A 23857-nucleotide genomic window follows, 5' to 3' on the forward strand; every position below is an offset into this window, starting at 1 on the left:
CTTACCTTGTCTACTTTCCTTCCAAGATTCTTATACCTCTCTTCCATTTAGAGACTGTCTTTTTGAGCCATGGTTCCTAACGTTAGTGTACATAATTAGTTTTGGCTTGCTAAAAAAAAAAAAAAAAAAAAAAAAGTCGAGACCCACTGGAGCAGTGGGGTATTTAGCAATGACTAATAAAGTCAGACCCATGGGAACCCTGGGTGGCGCAGCGGTTTAGCGCCTGCCTTTGGCCCAGGGCGCAATCCTGGAGACCTGGGATCGAATCCTACGTCGGGCTCCCGGTGCATGGAGCCTGCTTCTCCCTCTGCCTATGTCTCTGCCTCTCTCTGTCTCTCTCTCTGTGTGACTATCATAAATTAAAAAAAAAAAAAAATTAAAGTCGGACCCAATTCAAGCCTGTAGCCAGTACTCATTGTGTGCTGTTACCCAGTTTCTCACTGTCCCAATTTCCCCCTAAGCATAAGAGGCATAGTTAGGTTTTCCTAATGCATATAGTCACTTAGTACGTTCAATAACTCATAGATATTATTTGTGGTAGATTTGGGAGGTTCTTTGAAAGTACCAGTGTTTGTCTTTCTAACGTAGAAGAAAAAACATAAGATTTAGTTGTCACATCTCCGCCTTCGTTTTAGTCATTCAATATTGTCTAATATATGAGTCCTGTAGCTAAATTTTATCTATGACAAAACAGGAAGTGCATACAGAAATGCGGTATGTATACAACGAGGTGAGATAGAAAATATAAATTTTATTTTTTTTTTATTTTTTTTTTATTTTTTTTTTAAATTTTTATTTATTTATGATAGTCACACACACACAGAGAGAGAGAGAGAGAGAGAGAGAGAGAGGCAGAGACATAGGCAGAGGGAGAAGCAGGCTCCATGCACCGGGAGCCCGATGTGGGATTCGATCCCGGGTCTCCAGGATCGCGCCCTGGGCCAAAGGCAGGCGCCAAACCACTGCGCCACCCAGGGATCCCAGAAAATATAAATTTTAAACACAAATTATTGCACTAAGCTGTTTAAGTAAATCATCATGCAGATTTTAAAAGCAAGTCAGTTTGACCTGTAATGATTCCTTTTCTCCTCATTGTCAATTTAAAAAATAATAATTTTTGTTCTCAAAAAGAATTCTTTCCTCAAGGTAAATTCAGAGAAAAGCATCTACAGAAGAGTGGATAGTGACAGGTATTCAGGCATACTCCCAGCAGTTCATTATTTTTGTTTATAAAGTACAAGAGAGATTTTATGTAATTATACATGCAAGGAATATTCCAACTTCATTATCAACTCAAAAACTGTCATGGTGAATGAAGGGCCCACCATATCCAATGGCAGCTATTCTCTGACAAGTTGACGAAATGCATGGTTTGCAAGCAATGACAGAGGAACCTAGCCCTGCTCACACCTCTGCCCCACTCCCATCATTAAATTACTTCCACACATTTAATCACTTTTCTACAGTGACTGAAATTGCACAGCTTAAATGTGCCTTTGTCAAAATATATTTATTCTAATTAAAAGATTTCCATTGCATTTATTATTTATGGTTCAAAATGAATGTTCTATTTAGGATTTCAGTGAATTACTTAACAAAAATATCTTTAGTTTTCTAGATTTGCCAAGAAATGTCTTTTAACTCAAATGCAATCTAAGCTACAAATTATATTCTACACATATTTTGATGTGTAATTGCTTGACCATACCCAGATTTACTAAAATAAAAAAAAAAGTTGTTTTCAAAATACATATTACAAAAAAAATTACTTCTACTAATAGAGCATACTAAATGTAGAAAAGTTGCTTAAGTAAACCTGGAAAATAATTTTACCTGGCAACTTAGTGAATATCTTAGCTATTTGACTGCTAATATTCATTCCTTTTGCTACAGACAAATACATTTGAATTAGTTGAAGTAATCATTAATATGGCAGGGACTGAACCTTTTGTTTGAACAGTTTCCAACAGCTGGCTCAGCCAATGAATGAAATACTCAAATCACACAGTGGCACTAGTTGTGCAGGCACCACTTATCATTTACTATTTATTAGGAATTATCATTTTCCAAAGAATCCTTGACAATAGCAATGTCTACCACTTTCACTAGGTATTTTGGTTCAGTGTCACAATAAATAGCTTTTGCAATTGTTTTATTTATGCTAAGGGGATTTTTAAATCATTGGATTCAATTTGCTAAACATTTATTTATGTTCATTCAACTATATACAATCATACCTTTATATTCCATTTTTATAATTTTTGCTACTGATTCATTTAATATAATCATACTTATTACATATTACATGATATTATTTTTATGTTTAATAAAATTAATAATCAATCATTTTAATAGTATGCCAAAATATTAATGAAATATAATTATTGAATCCAAACTGCCAAACGTTCTACATCTGAAAAATACATTTATTCTATCACAGCACTTTTTTTTTTGCTTCTTAACTTGACTGCACATTTTTCTTTACTTTTGTACCAATTTTTATGTTAGCAGCATTGGCAAGAATAATTTTTATTCTGTAAATCATAAAATAAATGGACACATCTTGAAATTCTCATGCATACAGATTCTCCAGGTACAAATAAAATTTATACTCTTATGTTAAAGGGGTGGAGGTCAGGACAGAGAGAGAGAGAGAGAAAGAGAGATTGAGAGAGCAAGCACCCCCTTAAAAGAAAGAACTAATGTGTGTATCTGTGTAACGATGTGATTTAAATTTACAGTAATATGCAGGAAGTACAGTTGTTAGTTTGCAAATTTCTGGCATAAGAAATCAAAATAAATCAAAATCACAAATCATTCTTTTGGAAGATACATTAAAATTCTGATCTGCTAAGAAAAAAGTCAACAAACACAGGTAGTTGTTACCAATTAGCATAAATCTAATAGTTTTAAGGCATTTTAACAAACACTACAGTTGATGAGCTTATAATTATCAACTCTGTTTCTTACTTTTTAAAACTCCCACCTTCACTATCACATTGTGAACTATCACTCAGTGGCAAATTATAATTCTCATTTAGGTGACACTGTAATAAGCATTAAAGAAGAATTAAAATTAACTCCATAACTTACTACTTACATAAACAGTGAAACCATGTGTGTATGTGTCTGTATATTCAAAACAGGGAGTGGATACATTTATATAAGTACATTCATATTTGCATATATAGGTTTCTCATGCCAAATACTATGTTAGAAAAATCTAAGAATCTTGTTAACTGATCTATAAATGAAATCCTTAAAGGGCGACATATAATATGAGTTGAAATACTCACTGTGGAAGGATTGAAGAATATTGATTGTCCACTCATCTATTAGTCTTCCTGTTTTTGTTATCTGGATACATTTGAGCTGATTTGAAGATTCTCTTGATTCAATCCAACAAATCATGTCTTCATTATAAATAAAATCCAGAGTATGAATTTCATTTCCATTGACTGAGCTCAGGGTTGCCATTTTACTTCCATTAAGATAGAAAACTTCAATTGTTTCAGAATTTGCAATTAAAAGCATAGGCAACCTATCTGTAGGTTCTGGAATAAAGGAGAAAGAGACATGAGTTCAATAAGAGGCAATTTTTTTTCACACTATTGCATTACTTACTAAAAACTTATTCCTATATTTTAACGTATCTCTAAAATAATAAAATTGCTGGCAAAAGTGTTTACTAATAATTGCTATAGGAAAGGAGGCAAAATGATAGAATAGTAGGGGTCCTCAATTCATCTGGTTCCACAAACTTACCTAGAGAACTTTCAAAACATCCTGAACACCTACAAATTCAACCTGAGATGTAAAGAGAGCACAGCTGGAATGCTAAAGAGAGAAAAGTGATAGCTTCTGACATGGTAGGAAGGCAAAGAAAAGAGGTGGGGAGAGGAGCCATGGCAAGCCCAGCAAACTGGGCCCAGAAGCAAAGCCAAGCTGAGGCAAGCCCGGGCACAAAAGCTGAGCCCTGGCCAAGTAGGAACTTTAAAAATCCACAGCTGAGTCTTCCCTGACTGAAAAGTGCTCAGCAGGGAAATAGGGCAAAATACCAGGAGGGGCAGTGAAGCCTCAATATTGCTGGAGACACAATAAGAATAGGGGCACCCAGGAAAAGGCTCGTTGCAAATCTCAGTCAGATTGTGGTAAAGGGCTGGAATGCTGCAACCCTCTGGGGCATTCGGGAGAAGCTGGCTGGTTATCCTGGCAGGTGCTGGAGCTCCCTTGACCCTAGAACCTGGTAATGGATGGAGGTAGCTGTCCTCCATTCTCTTTGGGGGAGATAGATCCCAGGAGCACAGGTCCATCTGCACAGGGATGATGATCCACAGGCACTGAAGCAGACAAGCCTGGCTATCCACCATGCCCTTCAGGAGAGGCAGACCTGGGAGAGCACAGGACAGTGAGATTCTCCTGTCACTGGGTGACCTTCAATTTATGTAGATCAGTGCACCTGTGTCTGCCCACAGGAACATCTAGGCCATTGTGGACTGGAAGACTGTGTTTTGGTACTCGTGGGAAGCAACTGGCTCCAGAGCTGAAGATCTGCCCACCGCCATTTTTAATTTTTTTTTCCTTCTTTTTGCCTTTCGCCTGGAAGAGTCAGAACCTCTAGAACAAAGGCTGCAAAGAATAAACAGCTCATATGAGCCCAGCACCCAATAAGAGAAGGGGCAGGTCTGCCCCGGCACAGACACCCAAGAATCAGTACAACAGAAGAGACTGCAGAAGAATCAGACTGCAGGAGAACTGCTGGAAGAATAAGGGAAGACCAAGTTCACTGACCAAGCAGCACTGGAAAGTTCCAGGACTGAGGGAAAATAGTATATAGAACTAGAGGTTTTTTGTTTTGCTTCTTTTTTTACAATTTGTTTATATTTCAGGTTAAAATTTTCCAATATTTTTTATCTTTTCCTGCCTTAACTATAATATTTACAAACTCTTCATTTTTTTAAGCTTTTTCCTTTTTGACTTTCATATTTCTACAATTACATGTCTTAGTTATAAATTTCATTTTTGGATTCCCTTCAATGTATTCAGTTTAATTTTGGTAGATGTACAAGTAATGGGTTTTTGTTTTTTGTTTTTTAATTTTCTGTCTTGTTGTGTTTTATAATGGTGGAACTTAGTACCTTCTAACACATGGACCAAAATACACCCAGAACCAGGTGGAACACCTTGTTGGTTCATTCTGTGAGACTATAATCTCTTTCTTACCATTCTGCTTCCCTCTTTTATCTTCTTTCTTTCTTCTTTCTTTCTTTCTTTCTTTCTCTTTCTTTCTTTCTTTCTTTCTTTCTTTCTTTCTTTCTTTCTTTCTTTCTTTCTTCTTTCCTTCCTTCCTTCCTTCCTTCCTTCCTTCCTTCCTTCCTTCTTTCTTTCTTTCTTTTTTTTTTTTTTGTGTGTGTGTGTGTGGCCGATGTTGGGTCTCTATATAAGTTTTTCTGGTTTTTATAAATTTGGGACTGAGCATCTGCTAACATACAGAACAAAATACACTGATAACCAAGAGGATAACTCTCTACGTCCCCTTGGGGACACTATATTCTGTCTCCACCAGCACTTTCTCACCACCCACTAATTTTTTTGTGTTTTTGTTTTTGTTTTATTTTTAATTTGTTTTAAAATTTGTTTTTCACTTTAGTGCTCCTTTTATTTTCTTCTGTTCTTCTTTTTCTTTTATTTTCTAGTCTCTGAAATCTTCAGAATTACCTAGGGTCTATTTTACGTAGGTCATGGTTAATATTCTTGACTGTTTGCTCATACAGCCACTCTGCACTGGACAGAATGACTAGAAGGAATAATTTACAAAAGAAAAAAATCCAGAAGTAATACTCTCTGCAACAGAATTGCTGGATGTGGATTTAAACACAACATCAAAGATACAATTCAGAAGTACAATTATAAAATTATGGGTGGCTCTGGAAAAAAAAAGCATAAAGGACTCTAGGGATTCTCTTACTGCTGAATTAATTTCTAATAAGTCCAAAATTAAAAATACTTTAACTGAGATAATATTTTAACTGAGATACAGTCTAAACTAGATGTTCTAACTGCTAAGATTAACAAGATCGAAAAGAGAGTGAGTGACATGGAAGACAAGTTGATGGAAAGGAAGGAAGCTGAGGGGAAAAAAAAGGAGAAAAACAAGAACCCACAAGGAAAGGCTTAGGGAAATAAATGATAGCTTGAGAGAGAATAATATTCATCTTATTGGGATTCCAGAATATATATATATATATATGTATATATGTATATATATATACATATATATATAAATATATCCACAAAGTATATTTGAACAAATCATAGCTGAGAAAAGGGATCTGGGGAAGGGAACAGGCATTCAGATGGAAAAGAGAAAGAGTCCCTCCCTCATATCAACAAAAAACGTTCAACACCTCAACATTTAATAGTGAAACTTGCAAATTACAAAGATAAAGAGATAATTCTTAAAGCAGCTTGAGACAAGAGATTCTTAACTTACAAGGGGAGAAATATCAGATTAGTAGCAAACCTCTCCACAGAGACCTGGAAGGCCAGAAAGGGCTGGCAGGATGTATTCAGGGTACTAAATGAGAAAAAATGCAAACAAGAATATTTTATACAACAAGACTCTTATTCAGAATAGAAGGAGAGATAAAGAGCTTCCAGTATAGACAGAAACTGAAAGAATATGTGACCACCAAACTGGCTCTGCAAGAATTATTAAGGGGGACCCTGCAAAGAAAGAGGAAGCCCAAAGAAACAATCCACAAAAACATGGACTGTATAGGTATCACGATGACACTAAATTCATATCTTTCAATAGTTACTCTGATATAAATGGACTAAATGATCCCATCAAAAGACATAGGATGTCAGACTGGATAAAAAAGCAAGACCTATATATATATGATATCTACAAGAGACTCATTTTAGACCAAAGGATACCTCCAGACTGAAAATGAAGGCATGGAGAACCATTTACCATTCAGTCCTCAATAGAAAGGTGGGTTGGTAATCCTCATATCAGATAAATTAGATACCAAAGACCATAATAAGAGACAAAGAGGGACAATATATCATACCTAAAGGGTCTATCCAAAAAGAAGACCTAATAATTATGAATATTTATGCCCCTAATGTGGGAGCAGCCAAATATATCAATTAATAACCAAAGTAAAGAGATATCTACCTAATAATACATTAATAGTAGGTGACTTCAACACAGAACGCTCAGCAAAAGACAGATATTCTAAGCAAAGCATCACTAAAGAAACAAGGGCTTTGAATGATACACTGGATCAAACAGATTTCACAGATATATAACAGAACATTCCACTCTAATACAACTGAATACACAGTCTTCTCAAGTTTACATGATTAGGATACCAAAAGAGTGGTATTGTCCCCTGTATATTTAGGCCACAATGCTTTGAAACTAGAACTCAATCATGAGAAGAAATTTGGAAGAAACTCAAACCTGTAGGTCAAAGAGCATCCTACCAAAAGATGAATGGGTCACCAGGAAATTAGAGAAGAATTAAGGAGTCATGGAAATTAATGAAAATGAGAATGTAACCATTCAAAATCTTTGGGATACAGCTAAAACAGTCCTAAGAGGGAAATAGATCTCAATCCTCCCTTAAAAAATTGGAAAAAAACTCAAATACAGAAGCTAACCTTGTACCTAAAGGAATTGGAGAAAGAACAGCAAATAAAGCCTACACCAAGCAGAAGAAGAGAGATAATAAAAATTAGAGCAGAAATCAATGAAATAGAGACCAGAAGAACTGCAGAACACATCAACAAAAATAGGAGCTGGTCCTTTGAAAGAATTAATAAGATAGATAAACGCCTTGCCAGTCTTATTAAAAAGAAAAAAAGACTCAAATTAATAAAATCATGAATGAAAGAGGAGAGATCACAACCAATGCCAAGGAAATACAAAAGATTTTAAAGACGTGTTATGACCAACTATTTGCCAACAAAGTAGGCAATCTAGAAGAAATGGATGCATTTCTGGAAACTCACAAATTACCAAGTGTGGAACAGGAAAAAACATAAAACCTGAACAGGTCAACAGCCATTGAAGATACTGAAGCAGTCATCAAAAACCTCCCAAGACACAAAAGTCCAGGGCCAGATGGCTTCCCAGGGGAATTCTATCAAACAATTAAAGAAGAAATACCTATTCTACTAAAACTGTTTCAAAGGATTAAAGGGAGGGAATACTTCCAAACTTCTTCCATGAGGCCAGCATTACCTTGATCCCAAAACCAGACAAAGATCCCACCAAAAAGGAGAATTATAGACCAATATCCCTGATGAACATAGATGCAAAAATTCTCAACAAGATACTGTTTTAGGATCTAACAGTACATTAAGAGGATAATTCACCTTGACCAAGTGGGATTTATCCCTGGGATTCAATGTTTGTTCAACACTGGTAAAACAACCAACGTGATAGATCACATCAACAAGAAAATAACAAGAACCATATGATCCTCTCAATAGATGCAGAGAAAGGATTTGACAAAATACAGCACCCATTCCTGATTAAAACTCTTCAAAGTATAGGGATGGAAGGAACAGTCTTCAAAATCATAAAAGCCATTTGTGCAAAGCCAACAGCAAATATCATTCTTAATGGGGAAAAATTGAGAGCTTTTCCCCTAAGATCAGTAATACGACAGGGATGTCCAGTCTCACAAATGCTATTCAACATAGTACTAGAAGTCCTACCCTCAGGAATCAGGCAACAAAAAGAAATAAAAGGCATTTAAATTGGTAAAGAAGTCAAACTCTCCATCTTTGCAGATGATGTGATATTTTATGTAGAAAACCCATAAGACTCCACTCCAAGATTGCTAGAACTCATACAGTAATTCAGCAATATGGCAGGATACAAAATCAGTGGCATTTCTGTACCCTAACAAAGAGACTGAAGGAAGAGAAATTGAGGAATCAATCCCATCCCATTTACAGTTGCACCCAAAACCATAAGATACCTAAGAATAAACTTAACCGAAAAGGTAAAAGATCTATATTCTAAAAACTACAGAAAACAAATGAAAGAAATTAAGAAAGATGTAAAGAGATGGGAAAACATTCCATGTTCATGGATTGGAAGAATAAATATTGTGAAAATGTCTATGCTTCCCAGGACAATTTACACATTCAGTGCAATCCCTATCAAAATACCATGGACTTTCTTCACAGAGTTGGAACAGATAATCTTAAGATTTGTGTGGAATCAGAAAAGACCCCAAATAGCCAGAGGAATATTGAAAAAGAAAACCAATGCTAGTAGCATCACAATGGCTAATTTCAAGCTGTACTACAAAGCTGTGATCATCAAGACCACATAGTACTGGTACAAAAACAGACACACAGATCAATGGAACAGGATAGAGAACCCAGAAATGGACTCTGAACTCTATGGTCAACTCATCCTCAACAAGGCAGGAAAGAATATCCACTGGAAAAAGGATAGTCTCTTCAATAAATGGTGTTAGGAAAATTGGACAGCTACATACAGATAAATGAAACTGGACCAATCTCTTAACTATACACAAAGTTAAATTCAAAATGGTTGAAAGATCTAAATGTGAGACAAGAATCCATCAAAATACTAGAGGAGAACACAGGCAATAACCTTTTTTAACTTGGCCACTGCAATTTCTTGCAAGACACATATATGAAGGCAAGGGAAACAAAAGCAAAAGTTAACTATTGGGACTTCATTAAGTCCCAAGGTTTTTTCATAGAAAGATTCTGCAGAGCAATGGAAACAATCAACAAAACCAAAAGGCAACCTACAGAATGGGAGAAGATATTTTCAAATGATATATCAGATAAAGGGTTAGTATCCAAGATCTATAAAGAACTTATCAAAATCAACACCTAAGAAACAAGCAATCGAGCTATAAAATGGGCAGAAGACATGAACAGACATTTCTCCAAAGAAGACATAAACATGGCCAACAAGCGCATGAAAAAATGCTCCACATCACTGGCCATCAGGGAAATGTAAATCAAAACCACAATGAGATACCACCTCACACCAGTGAGAATGGGGAAAATTAACAAGTCAGGAAACAACAAATGTTGGAGAGGATGTGGAGAAAGGGGAACCCTCTTGCACTATTGGTGGGATTGCAAACTGGTGCAGCCACTCTGGAAAACTGTGTGGAAGTTCCTCAAAGAGTTAAAAATAGAGCTACCCTATGACCAGCAATTGCACTACTGCGTATTTACCCCAAAGATACTGATAGTGAAATGCTGGGACACTTGATCGCAATGTTCATAGCAGCAATGTCCACAGCAGCCAAACTGTGGAAGGAGCCACAATGTCCTTCGACAGATGAATGGATAAAGAAGATATGGTCTATGTATACAATGAAATATTACTCAGCCATCAGAAAGGACAAACACCCACTATTTGCTTCAATATGGATAGAACTGGAGGGTATTATGCTGAATGAAGTAAGTCAATCGAAGGACAATCATCATATGGTTTCACTCATACATGGAATATAAGAAATAGTAAAAGGGATTAAAAGGCAAAGGAGGGAAACTGACTGGGGAAAAATTAGAGAGGAAGACAAACCATGAGAGACTCCTAACTCTGGGAAACAAACAAAGGGCTATGGAAGGGGAGGTAGGCAAGGGGATGAGGTAACTGGGTAATAGGCACTAAGGAGGGCAGGTGATGGGATGAGCCCTAGTGTTATATTGTATGTTGGCAAATTGAATTTAAATTTTAAAAACAAAGAAAATAATTAAAAAATAATAGAGTTTATGCAGAGAAGCCCTAAAAAATAATTCCTATATGTGCTTCATTAACTATATATATTTCAGTTCATTTCTCTAAAGAAAACATAGTCTACTGAACATTTGTATTCTTAGTTGCAATGTGTTGTGCAAATGCTGTTTAGTTTCACTGTTGATAAAGTAAGTTTCATTGTTGATAAAGTAGGTTCGGTGAGTTGTTTTTTGTTTTGTTTGTTTTTATGGGGGGAGGTTTGTTTGTTTCAACAATGAGGATGGTTCTGGACTGACCTCTCCATATAGTTTTATAGTCTTCCCTTGTGAACAAGGGCATGCTTTTTTGAGGTGGATGTATGAAACAGAAATGGATTTTCTGGAATGGAACATGCAAAGCCCATGGGCCCATACAAACAGCACCTGTAACTTCAGCCATACTGACTCCTTGACCAACTCACATTCCCTTAATGCCTAGATTATGATTACTGAGCCATTTCTTTCCATGTTCCTTCTCTACAGTCAGGAAAGTAAGATTGTAGAGGTAAAAGAAACTTGCTCAATATCATTTTTAGAATAATTCATCTTTGCTTGTGTTAGTATTAGTGAGTTTTTGATGAATTTCAATACCTGTTAAGATTTAAAGGTAACAGTAAAGTTTCATGTAAAATTAATATTGAAAGAGGTTAGCTATACAATCATAATCAGAGTAGATTTTTTGCTAATTAGGATATAAGAAAATTTTGGAAATCTTTGATTCCTCTTTTTTTCTGTGCTACATACAAAGTATCAGTAAGTACTCTTTGATTCTGATGCTAAACATATCAGTAATCCCACTTCTTGTCAGTGATTATTACTACCAACCGGCTCCAAGCTGCCATCATATGTCAACTAGATCATTCTAAGAGCCTTCTAACTGGTTTCTCTGCTTTCATCAGTGTCCTCCTCCTCTTTACTCTATCTCAACACAATAGGCAGAGTTATACCTGTAAAATGTTAGTGTCAATCAAGTCAATCTTTTGCCCATTTCCTCAAAAGGCTCCCATTCCAATCAGAGTAAAAATCAAAGCCTTTATAATGGCCGCTAAAGCCCTCTATAATCTAAATTCATTACCTGTTTGACCTCATTTCCTTTATCTTCTTACTACTCTCACCCTTGTCATCTCCCTCCAAACACCCTGCCCTTCTTACTGTTTCTTGAACAACAAGCCAAATAAGCTTCCATCTCAGGGGCTCTTCCTTGCTCCTAGAGTAATCACCCCCATATATCAGAATGCCTGACTTACTTGCCTTCTTTCGGGTATTATTTTAATGTAAACTTTCTGGTGAAGACTTCTCTAACCCCTTTACTTTGTGAGAATTGCAAGCCCTACAAATCAGGCTCCTTGTGTTTTACTCAGAACATTATTTGGATTTTTATCCCCTAAGAAATTAACCCAATTGAGGCATAAAATTCTCTACCTTCAGAAAGACACTAGAAGTTTTTGACTGAATAAAAACATCAAAACAAACAACAAAAATTCTCAATGAGATTATAAAAATAATTAGCTCAACAAAAGGAAGTCTCAAAGACTCTGAGATCATCTCCACGATAAAGAGTTCTCTAAGAAGAATTTGTAAAATTGTGAATTATCTCTGCTTGACATAACCTTGTCAAGGGACCACATCATAGCTTGGATAGCTAGTTGGCTTCTCTCTTAACTTCTTCAAGCCATCTTGAATTATGTAATGCTTGCCTTCGCCTTTCCCTAATTTGGAAGTCCAGATCTGGTCCCTTTTCAACACTCCTAGCTCTGTTGTTTTCGAGTTGATCTTAGCACTTCTGAAACATGCTGGATCATAGATTTCTCAGGTTATGAAGGGATCTTAGATGGCTGTGTTATCAGGTTAACAAAGATAAACTGCCAGTCTGTTGGTACTTACCGTCTTCATTTGACAATTGAAACTATCTTTAGTGAAATCGACTCACATAAAAAGTGAACCACTAATGAAAGCTTCTTTGCTTCCAAGCTTTATGAGAAGTCCAAATGTAGACAATAATTTTGTAACTGGCTACTAGTCAGTAAATGTACTTATGTAATAAGCATTCTTTGGAATGAGGCTAGAATATGAAGGAACACCGATTCCCCTTAGAAAATGAGATGAAAATGAATTAATGGTCAACACAGACAATGCTTACTTGACATAACTGATCAATCTATTTGATTTTTGTAGTTGCTTTTTGAGTGAATCCGTTGACTCTTCTAATACAAAACATTAGAACTACAGATTTTATACCTTCTGATAAAGAGAAAAATAAAGTCAGATGCTTCATAATTGGATGTAGTTTGATTTGATAATGACACAAAATTCACATGACATACTGGAAGAAAGATACTTGTTAGTTATAATGTGTTTCACTGAAATAATACTTATGAGTCTAAGATAATTATTAACTATGATAATACACAAATAACATAAGGCCTACTTATGGGGGTAGGAAGAAGCCTGAGAAACACAAGAATCCACAAAATAATCAGGCTAAGGATATAAACTTTTTTGTTTGTTTGTTTGTTTTACTTCATGAAAGCCTGCATAGATAATTTGCCTCAATCTCAACTATGTCTGATTTCCAGTGTGCATCATTACCTTGAGTTTCTACATGTCAGTGAAAGAGTACCATTAGCTTGGGTAATGAGGATAAAAATATGACCAGAATAAACAGGATGTTCTTTAAAAAATGTCATGTTTAGAGTCAGTGGAGAGTCTTCCCAAAGGAATAGTTGGAAAGTACATTATATGACTTTAGTCAAAGGAATATCCATATCAACACTTAGAAGTAATAAATTCTAACTTTCCATATAGAAGAGTTCAAAGCATAAGAAAGCATTCAATGAATATTCTAACTTAGAGAATGAAGACTCAGCTTGAGTAAACCTCCCCAACAGGCTGTCAATCGAGTCATGCTGGGGGAGGAAAATTGTCCTCATCTTCTTCACCATTCACCATATGTCAACAGCATTAAAAATAGGTATTTTCTCCCCCTAACAGTTAGGAAGATGTGTATTTATGCTCTGTATGATCTGAAAATATTTTTCCTATCATATATGTTATATTAATCAGTGCTACAATTTTTGAAGACTGATTAGGAAACTGTGAATTAAAAAGAGAAACTTGGAAGTACAAAGAAGCTCATCTAACTAGATTCATAAAAATGCCTATTTAAATTCCAAGCCACTATAACCACATCCTTGCAAATATATCCTTATCCTCTCATAGTCAAGAATATACTAAATGTATACGTATATACTTTAACAATATGATTTTGACAGATGGCTGATGCTAAATGAGTGTTGTCAGAGTGAATAAAACTTATTTTTAAGATTTCCTTTAAACTTCTTTTTCTTCCATTCAATTCTAAGAATATGAGTTCAGCTATTTCTTTTTACATAATTAGAATTTTGGATTCAGGTATTTACAAAAAAAATAAGCCTAATAAATATTTGTTAGAACAAATGTATATACATGAATATATATATAATGTGTATATATATATATATATATATATATATATATATACACATGTTTATTAATTAGTTACATTGTGTTCTAATTTCCCCGTAATTCTGAACATTTATCTCCCCTGAATGAAGTTCAGTGTTGAGTCAAAGATCATTTATCTCCACTGAATGAAGTTCAGTGTTGAGTCAAAGGATGAAAAAACAAAAGACAAAAGAGTCTCAGGTTCAACTGGATAAGAGTTAAATAATGACTCAGATGTAAAATATATAAAATGAAGAGTCAGAGTAAGACAATGTATAAAAAAAATGTAAAAAAAAAAAAAAAACTGCTCAGCAGTTGAGCATCTGCCTTCAGCTCAGGGAGGGATCCTGGAATCCAGGATCAAGTCCAACATTGGGTTCTCTGTGGGGAGCCTGCTTCTCCCTCTGCCATGTCTCTGCCTCTCTCTCTGTGTCCCTCATGAATAAATAAATAAAATCTTTTAAAAAAATAAGTATTGAGCTAAGTAAAAAAATGCATATTGCTATAACTCTGCTATAATTTATCTTAGCACTACTTTTACTGTCACAACGTATTTATGCTAAACTATTATTTGTATGAAAATACTTTGTTTATTGTATGTTTATTTTATTATTTAGTATTTATAGGTTGAAGGTATCCAACTAGAATCTGAAGGAGATCAGTAAAACATATGCCTTCAAGAAAAATATAATCTAGCTGAAAGATTAAGATGTATATACAAAGGTCTATATTTTTTAAGTCAAGTTTGACACCTTTTATAAAAGATAGATAGTGGATTGTGTTTCAAAGAATGGTTAGCTGTATCTTGTTATGGTCTGAATGTTCATGTCCCCCCAAATTCATATGTTGAAATCCTAACCCCCAAAAGTGATGGTATTAAAGGGGGAGGCCTTTGAGAGAGACTTAAGTCATGAAGGTGTAGCCTTCATGAATGGGATTAATACCTTTTAAAGGAGTCTCCACAGAGATGCTTAGCCCCTTTCACCATGTAAGAATACAGTAGGTCTTTGACCCAGTAGTCCTTACCAGACCATCCTGGCATCCTGATCTCAGACTCCTAGACACTGGAACTCTGAGAACTAAATTTTTATTGTTCATAAGCCACCCAGACTGTGATATTTTGTTACAGCAACACAAATAGAATAAGAATTATCTGTTTAATAGTGTCAAAAGTTCCTTAATGGTAATGGCATTTTATCTCAGCTTTGCCTTAACGGAGGAACAGATATTGAAATGTAGGGATGCAAATGCAGGTGGAACAAGTGGTTTCAATGAAAGCATAGATATTGGAAAAACTAGAATATGTTGGAAAGTTAGTGATCTCAGTTTTCAGTTTTCTGGATGGTAGAGTATGTATGAATGGTGAAATACTTCATAATGACAGTAACATAGCTAGCCCTTTTGAGTATATCTTAGGAGTCAGCTACTATAATGCATGCTTTGTATTTATTAGTTTATTCACAACATATCTATTAATCAGGTGCTAATATTAACCACATTTTATAGATAAGAAAATGAAGTTACATAGAATTTAAGCAACTTGCTTAAGATCTCATTGCCGCTTAGTGAAAAGAACTGGATTCAAACAGAGCTTACAATAGGTGAGAAAGTATTTTGAGGAAAGACGGTAAAAACAGGTCATTGAACATCAAGATGATAAACTTATTTTTAATTTGGGTAATGAGAAACCAGTGTACATTTTAGAAAGTATAATGTGATCAAAACTGTGCTTTAAGATCAAAGCTAGAAATGATTCTTAGAATACTATATGGGTGAGTAGAATATAATGGGTGGATTTCCCACTAAACTTTTTACATTATTTTCACTTTTACTTTTAAAGTAGTATAGTATAATTCTGGGGTGCCTGGGTGGCTCAGTTAGTAAAGCACCTGCCTCCAGCTCAGGTCATGATCACAGGGTTCTGGCGTCAAGCCCCAGTCGGGCTCCCTGCTCAGTGGGGAGTCTGCTTCTCCTTCTGCTCCACCCCCACTAGTATGGTCTTTCTGTCTGTCTGTCTGTCTCTCAAATAAATAAATAAATAAATAAATAAATAAATAAAATCTTTTTTTTTTAAGTGTTACAGTATAATTCTATCCACCAGTAAGGTAATAAATATGTAAAAGTCTTGTATACATATTGCATTGGTGGTAGCACTCTGGAGTGACGTTGGAAAGGAGTTAGGGGAAAGGAAAAGGTAGCTTTGTTCCTGTTTAGATTGATGCAGTGCAAAAAGAAAGAATGGCCATGTGTGCTAACATTCCTATTGGAAGCTGACATCATCAGAAGAAATGTAAGCCCCAGACAATACTCAGGACATATTAGGTTCTACATTGTATGAATATACAATGTTATTTAATCTTATTTTTAATTGTGAAGAAGGCAATGCAAATTAAAAAAAATTGTGGGACATTGGCATTGGATATCTGGATTACTGATATAGAAATGCTATTTTAATTTCTTTGAAAATAGCTAATAAAAACCTAAAATAGGTGGTTTGACTTCCTCAGTAGAGATGGATTCATGTAATGAAGTAGAAGTTCTAAATTTTATAGACAAGGAGGGATATGGAGTCCAGACTATGCAGAAATTTTAGAGTTGGGTGATGAGGAAAATAAGTGTTATTAAAAGAAACAGGAAAGAAAGTGATGATGATGAATTTAGTGTTGGCATATTATTAGCATAGTGTCGTGTTTTGTAATCTTATCTTTGGCATTATAAAAATTCATCAGGTAACCTACTTATCCACCTGCAGTACGATAGACTCCTAAACAGTTTTAACTTTTTGTTATTTACACTTTATTACTGAAATGCAAGTATCTTCATTTAGAATATATTTTGATTTGAAAGGTGGTGATTGAAAAGCAATGAGATATTCTGTTTCTGAGGAATAAGGATAATTTTACAAAAACAAAGTCAATAATATTGCACCATGCACACAAAAAAAGCATTTCATTTTGCAAATGACCAGCTCTCACAATTTCTTTGTTTCTTATAGAACTAGTCTATCAGAGCAAGGAAGTATTTCTCCTATTATCTGGAAGGCTTTACTTGGCACATGTTCAGCATTCGATAAATGAATGACACATGGAAAAATGCTTGAACAGGGAGTCTCTAATGTTTCTAAAGGTATTTCACTGAATTTTCACACTTAAGAATGATAGTGTATTCTAGTTTCAATAAGTAAAATGAGATAAATAACAGTGATTTTTCAATCAGGGAAGTGAAAGAAATTGATAACTAAAGGGTTATATCAGTAAATTTCAAATGCTCAAAGGATAATTTATTCAAATTTTAGGTTATTACATTAATATTAGAAGTAGCAGATGGTCCAGGGATGTCAATTAACATAACTTACTGAGAGGTGGCTACTTTTAAATCTCTTCATCATCTTTCTAATTATAGGAAATAAGAACTACTTTAGCTATAGAAACACTTTTTTAAAGATTTATTTATTTATTTATTTATTTATTTATTTATTTATTTATTCATTCATTCATTCATGAGACACAGAGAGAGATACAGAGAGAGAGAGGGAGGCAGAGACATAGGCAGAGAGAGAAGCAGGCTTCATGGAGGGAACCTGATGTAGGACTTGATCCCAGGACTCCAGGAACATGCCCTGGCCCAAAGGCAGAGGCTCAACCGCTGAGCTACCCAGGCGTCCCTAGAAACACATTGTTGTTGTTGTTTTCTCAATCTACACATGTCCTTCTAAGTTATAAATTGTTAATCATTGACTTGAAAACATAATATATATTGGATCATTTTAAAATTGCATTTAAATAACTCCTATTCATAAATAGTTCTTGTTTTAAAGGTTGAGTCTATTAAAAAAAAAAAGCCACATTTAATTCGTCCCCGAAAAAGAAGACTGTTTTAGTTATTTGCATGTTTATTCATTTAACAAATATCTCTCTGAACATGGCTAGCTTATGCCAGGTACTGCTCTAGATGCTAGGGATGTAGCAGTTAACGAAACTATAAAATCCCTGTTTTCAGAGAGCCTACATTTTAGTGAACAAAGCAGACAACAAGCAAACAAACACAATTTAATATTGTTTGCACTAATAAATTCTATGAAGAAAGATAAAGCATTGATAGTAAATGGGATGCAGGCTGCTTCTTAAAGAGAGTAGTCCAATTCAGAATGCTCTTAAAAGTTTGAAACAAACAGTTTGAGAGAAATAATGGAGTCAAGGATGACTCCAATCTTTTGCCTTGAACAACTGGGTGGAGGGTGACATATACTACTGTCTGAGGAGAGAATCAAGACTTTGCGACACAAAATGTTTGTTATTCCTGTTAAATTTTCAGATGAGATATTGAATTGGATTTTAACATTCAAATGAGTTTGGTGCTCAACAGAGAAGTCAGGGCTGATGATGAAAATTTACGAGCCTCAGTCTCTAGATGTTTTATAAAACCATGGAAGAGGCTCTATTTTTAAAGCTGTGATACAGTATGAGAGTACTTAGGAAATCAATAAAGGAAGAGCTGTCCAAAGAACTGAAGGAGGTCACGTCAAAAATAATGAGGATAATGCAGCAAAATAAACAGAAAAAAAAATTCCTAGTCAGCTAAGGAAAACTCTAAAATGTACTACTCTAAAAAAGAAAGTATTCAAGGAGGAGACAAGGATCAATTGTGTGCTAAGAATTGATAACTGAGTAATTAGGCAACAGGTCGTCACTGGTAACCCTGACAGTAGAGGTGTAAGTGACTCATAAGAATGTAAGACCAAGTAAAGTGGGTTCAAAACAGAAGGAGAGGAAGTAGAGAAAGTAGAAAAGCCTTTCTGTGAGTTTGTGAGTTTCTCTATGCAGGGAAATGAAAAATGGAGGGGTAGCTGAAGAGGAATATCAGTTTAAGGAAAGTTGTTTTGTCTTTTGTTGTTTTTGTTTGTAAAGACAACAAGCTTGTAGACTTATGGAAATCATCCATCAGAAGTCAAAATACTGATGATTCAAGGAATAGATCAGGCAATTACACAAGGCTAATCCTTGAATAGACGAGAGAAGATGGAATTGATACACAATTAAAAGGATTGGCCTTAGATGAGAGTGCAGTGTATTTTTCCATTCAAGTGAGACAAAGATGGAACATTTAGTTCTAGATTCAGAAAGATTGGTAGGTTTAATAAAGTTCAGAGTGAGAAAGTACTCTTTTGGTTACTTCTATTTTCTCAAGTAAATATGAAATAAAAATCATAATGTTAGAATAAGGAGAAAGTAGGTAGATATATGAAAATTCATTATCTGTAGGCAGGGAAGGAAAAAGCCCTTATAAAACAGTATTTCACTGTTTTCTGACAGGGTTGCCAAAGGATATAAACATACAACCTAGAGTTAAGACACCGATTTTCTGCTTTGCTTTTAAAAAGACAAATAAGTTCTAAGTACTCAATAGTGATTTTATACCAAACTTCGAGCTACTTTAATAGATATATTGTTTGAAATTTGATGGTATGTTGTTCTAAACTTCTAAAGATTATTAAGATATAATTTATCTAATAATTTGGCAAGTGTTATCTGTCAGGGAAAGCTCAGATGGAGGCTCTGTGAGTCCTCGTGCTAAGAAGAAATGGTCACACACATTCAAAAGATGCAATCAATACAATGAATTTTCTTTTCTCAGGACTAAAATAACTCTAAAAGGCTTGACTCAGGAGAATAGGCAGGATATCAGTCCTCAAAGTCAAGGACTAGTATGGACTCTAGGGGAGGAGTGCCTGAGAGGTTATTCCCTAACTGTGGTTGTTTCTTTGTTGATTGCTATTGATGCAGGGGATGCCTTGAAGGCACTCCAATTTTTTTTTTTTTTCTTATTAGAAAGGACAAAATATTCTCTTTTTCTCAGCTTTATTATTTCCCTGAGGATTTTAATACCTATATACTTCTACTTTTCCCAAACAAAGTAATAGATGAGTTACATACATATGTACATCCTGGCCTCATCTTAAAATTAAGCAACTTGTAATTTTTATGAATTTAAATGTGCCTCATCTGTTTTCTATTTTCATTATACATCCAGTTTTGAGACAAAAAAAGAGAGTTAATTGGAGAGCATGTACGACCCATCACTTATTCTAAATTGAGAATTTAATTAATAGTTCCATAGCTATTCTACAAAAAATAAAATAGTAGGATAGAAATTTATACCTATGTTGTATAGGTATAAATAAATACAGTTATAAAAATAAATTTTATCAGTTGTCAAATCTAGAGCCCATAAATGTGGCCCTATGATTCTTTAAACCCATACAAAGCAGTCCTTAGCAAGATTGCAGCTATGATGTTAACTAGTAAAGCAAATGGAAGACATGCATTTTTTTTCTGTGTCTGATAGTTTCCTAAACTCTCGATAAATCAAAGGTGTCATGACACATAAGACACCACGGTTACATTTTCTGTTTAAGATGTCAAGAAAGGTACTAGACTGTGACAGTAATGCCCTCTAGTAAAAAATAATAATAATAAATTTAAAAAAACAAAAACAAAACAGAAAAACACACATAGAATATTCATGAGTACTTTAAGATCTTAACACAGCACACTCATTAATAGTGTCTGGGTGGAAAAAAAGTGTGATATTTGAGTAATGGAAATTCTTTCAGAAATCATTGTCTTGTTCTGTCATGGAATGTGATTTCCAACTAAGTAAAGAGCCAGAAAAGATGTAGGTTATGAAGAGTCCAGGAATTAGAGAAACATATTCAATGGCCAGGGCTAGGTTTTCAAAGGCACCCTGTGAAGTTTTAGTGTTTTTCTAGGCCAGAGACTTAGGCAATACTGCTCAACTGCAGGCACAATAGCTTGTGCTGCAACTATATCTGCATAGTAAGCACACTAGGTTTACATGTTTATCTGAGGAAGGCCTTGGGGGAGAGGTCACATTTGTGGAGATTACGCCAATACTACGGCAAAGGTATCATGAGCCCTGAATAACAGGATAAAACTAGTAAAATACTTCACTGTTTTTCTAATCTCTTCCAGCCTTTCACATTTATTTTATTAATACTCAAAATCCCAGTCCCCTAATTCTGCTTCCTGAATGTTCACAAAATTGCTTAAAGCACCAAAAAAAAAAAAATCACCAAGCACATACTCCATACTCTGTTCTAGACACTGAGCTACTTCTCTGCCATTTACTATTTGCCATAGTGTCTATAATTTCCTCCATGCATAGTTGTCTGAGTAAAGAACAACAAATCTGGGTAACTATGGTTATGGTCCATTAAGCTCACTCCTACCCCAAAGTCTCATATACCATCATGTCATCAAATGCCATTCTCAGTTATGTCTCAATAAAATGACAAATTGTTCAGAAACTATACCTTTGGACTCCCTAAAAATAGTAAAAACTATGAATAGTGAATCTTCATATGTCAAGACATAATCACCTTTCATTCTGCAGGAAGCCATTCTTAGCCAGATGGTATACTGAAACAGATCTGATCCACTAGTCTCATAAATTATCAAGGTTACTAAGACTTACTGTGTCACCTATTCTAAGAATACTCACATTTTAATATAGAGTGCTTTTTTAAACAAAGAAAGAAAAAGAGGGAGGCAATTATACTGCAATAACTGAATTCCAAGCATTTCGAGGGGCTATGGAGACTCTGATACTCTAAACAAAGAACTCTTCCTTCTCTGTACAGGTATCTGCCTATTCTCCCTACCATCAGAACCACTCCTGGCAGAAAACCATGAATGGTTCCTCTGCCCTCTAAAAGAAAACTTTAAAATATACATTAGATAATAATAGAGTTGGAGGTTACATGTAGGAGCCATAGGACATTGTATTTTGTTTCCTTTCTCTCTTTCTTTTTAAGAATTACAGCAAAGATAACAGTGAGTGGTATGAAAATTCTCCCTAGCATTGTCTAGGGTTGTGCTTCTACCGATTACAAGGATTATGATTTGTATTTCTAACACCATTGCCTAAATGGTCTCCCCATCATTCCAATCAGTGAATAGCACAGTATAAACTGTAATAGAATCCTAAAGTTATTTAATGGGCTCCCTTTTCTCACTACTATAGTTGCTACGTGGCAAAGAGGTACACACTCTCTCTCATGGTGCCACTTATTGCAGTGCCTCTACACTGATGAGCATGTAATTATTTAGTGCTCTTTATCCTAGGACTGCTTTAGTCCAATCAGTAGAGTCCTACTGGTCCTGCAGAATTGTAAACTGGGTTAAGTGCCTGCCTTCAGCAAGTAGTTAGGAGACTGAAAAGTACAGTCCAATGAGCCTGAATTTATCGGGATTAAAACTGGCAACAGTTTGTAAGTTAGACATTCTTGGCCATTACTTTCATTTTTACAGGTTCTGCAAAAGCCCACTGTTAGCTCTGGGTGCATACATTTAATAGATATTTCTACATCAAAATTGGTCTAAATCAATTAAAAGAAGACAAATTAAATTAAAAAAAAACTTCATTTTAAGATATGACAACTCTTTAGAACTCTAATCTAAAAAAAGTATAAAGAATATACAGGAAGTTCTACTGGTACATATAGATATTCTAATGATTATTTTTAAAACATTTTTTCAAATGACAAACCCTAATGTTTAATTAAAAAATCACTAGCTTTTAATGTGTGTCCCATTCCAGTTATGAACACTCCAATATGACATTCATATTCCAGTATGTATCCTCTTATACAGTATGATCTAGTACTCATTAAAATTATTTTTAAATGTACATTGTAAATTTTCTTCCATTTCAAAATTATTTATTTTGATATCAAATGATAACTGGACTAGATTACCTTTGAGTTCCTCCCAACCCTGAATGATTGATTCTACATTTCAGTAGTCAGGTCAATCTTACAAAGGCTAGAAAAGAAGAGTTTGTCTGCATTGTATGAATTAACAAGAATGAAAGGCCTCCTGCCTAACATTAATTCCTTCCCCCCACCTGCCACAGTGTTGAAAATCCCCTCCCCCTTATCAGAATTATTTCTTAAAGGTACTCTTAAGCCTTGTGAATTTTACTTGGATTCAGAATTATGTTACAAAGCAGGGATAATCAATGAACTTACCTAATCAATTAATTTACCTAATTACTATCAGTTATTATACTGAAAATAAGATCCCGAGGCAAGTTTTAGGGTGAACAATTGGGGAGTGACCACAATATCATTCTGTGCTGAAATTTACAAGCAGCTTCCAGGCCAATTGACTGGCTCTCTGCCTTCACATAAAAGGCTATTTCTCCTAAGAACCTTTCTATTTCCTCATCAATCTTCTTGTAAGGCCTTTGCAGAACCCACCTGAGTCTAGTTCTAGATTCCCATTGTATCCTTTGAGTTTGATATTCCTTTTTTTTTTTTTTTAATCTGTTTTTCTAAAGCCTATCAATCTTTTATACACATCCACTGTTCTGGGCCAGCCCATTTGAACGTCCCATAGTTTTCGATGCTCCCAACTTCTAAGATGCCTGGAAGTCTGGCTTGACTTGGAGAAAAAGTTAGGTTCTAGAGTCCAGTAGGGTTCGATTGTAGAGGAAGAAAAAAGAGGGGCCAATCTAAGCAGCCAGGTAATGGAAAGGAGGACTGACAAAATTTTAAGAT

The 23857-nt window shown here is 35.0% G+C and overlaps 1 protein-coding gene across 9 annotated transcripts in view; it reads right to left on the bottom strand.

Annotated features, from left to right (window-relative positions):
* Positions 1 to 23857, bottom strand: part of LRP1B (LDL receptor related protein 1B) — a 1828472-nt gene that overhangs the window by 958312 nt on the left and 846303 nt on the right. For all 9 annotated transcript variants that reach the window (XM_077861563.1, XM_077861564.1, XM_077861559.1 and 6 more), the window contains one exon: positions 3297 to 3554. In XM_077861563.1, coding sequence (XP_077717689.1) covers positions 3297 to 3554 — 258 coding nt within the window. The remainder of the gene's footprint in view (positions 1 to 3296; positions 3555 to 23857) is intronic.

Source organism: Canis aureus, chromosome 20 (genome assembly GCF_053574225.1).
Source record: "Canis aureus isolate CA01 chromosome 20, VMU_Caureus_v.1.0, whole genome shotgun sequence".
NCBI classification, from domain to species: domain Eukaryota; kingdom Metazoa; phylum Chordata; class Mammalia; order Carnivora; family Canidae; genus Canis; species Canis aureus.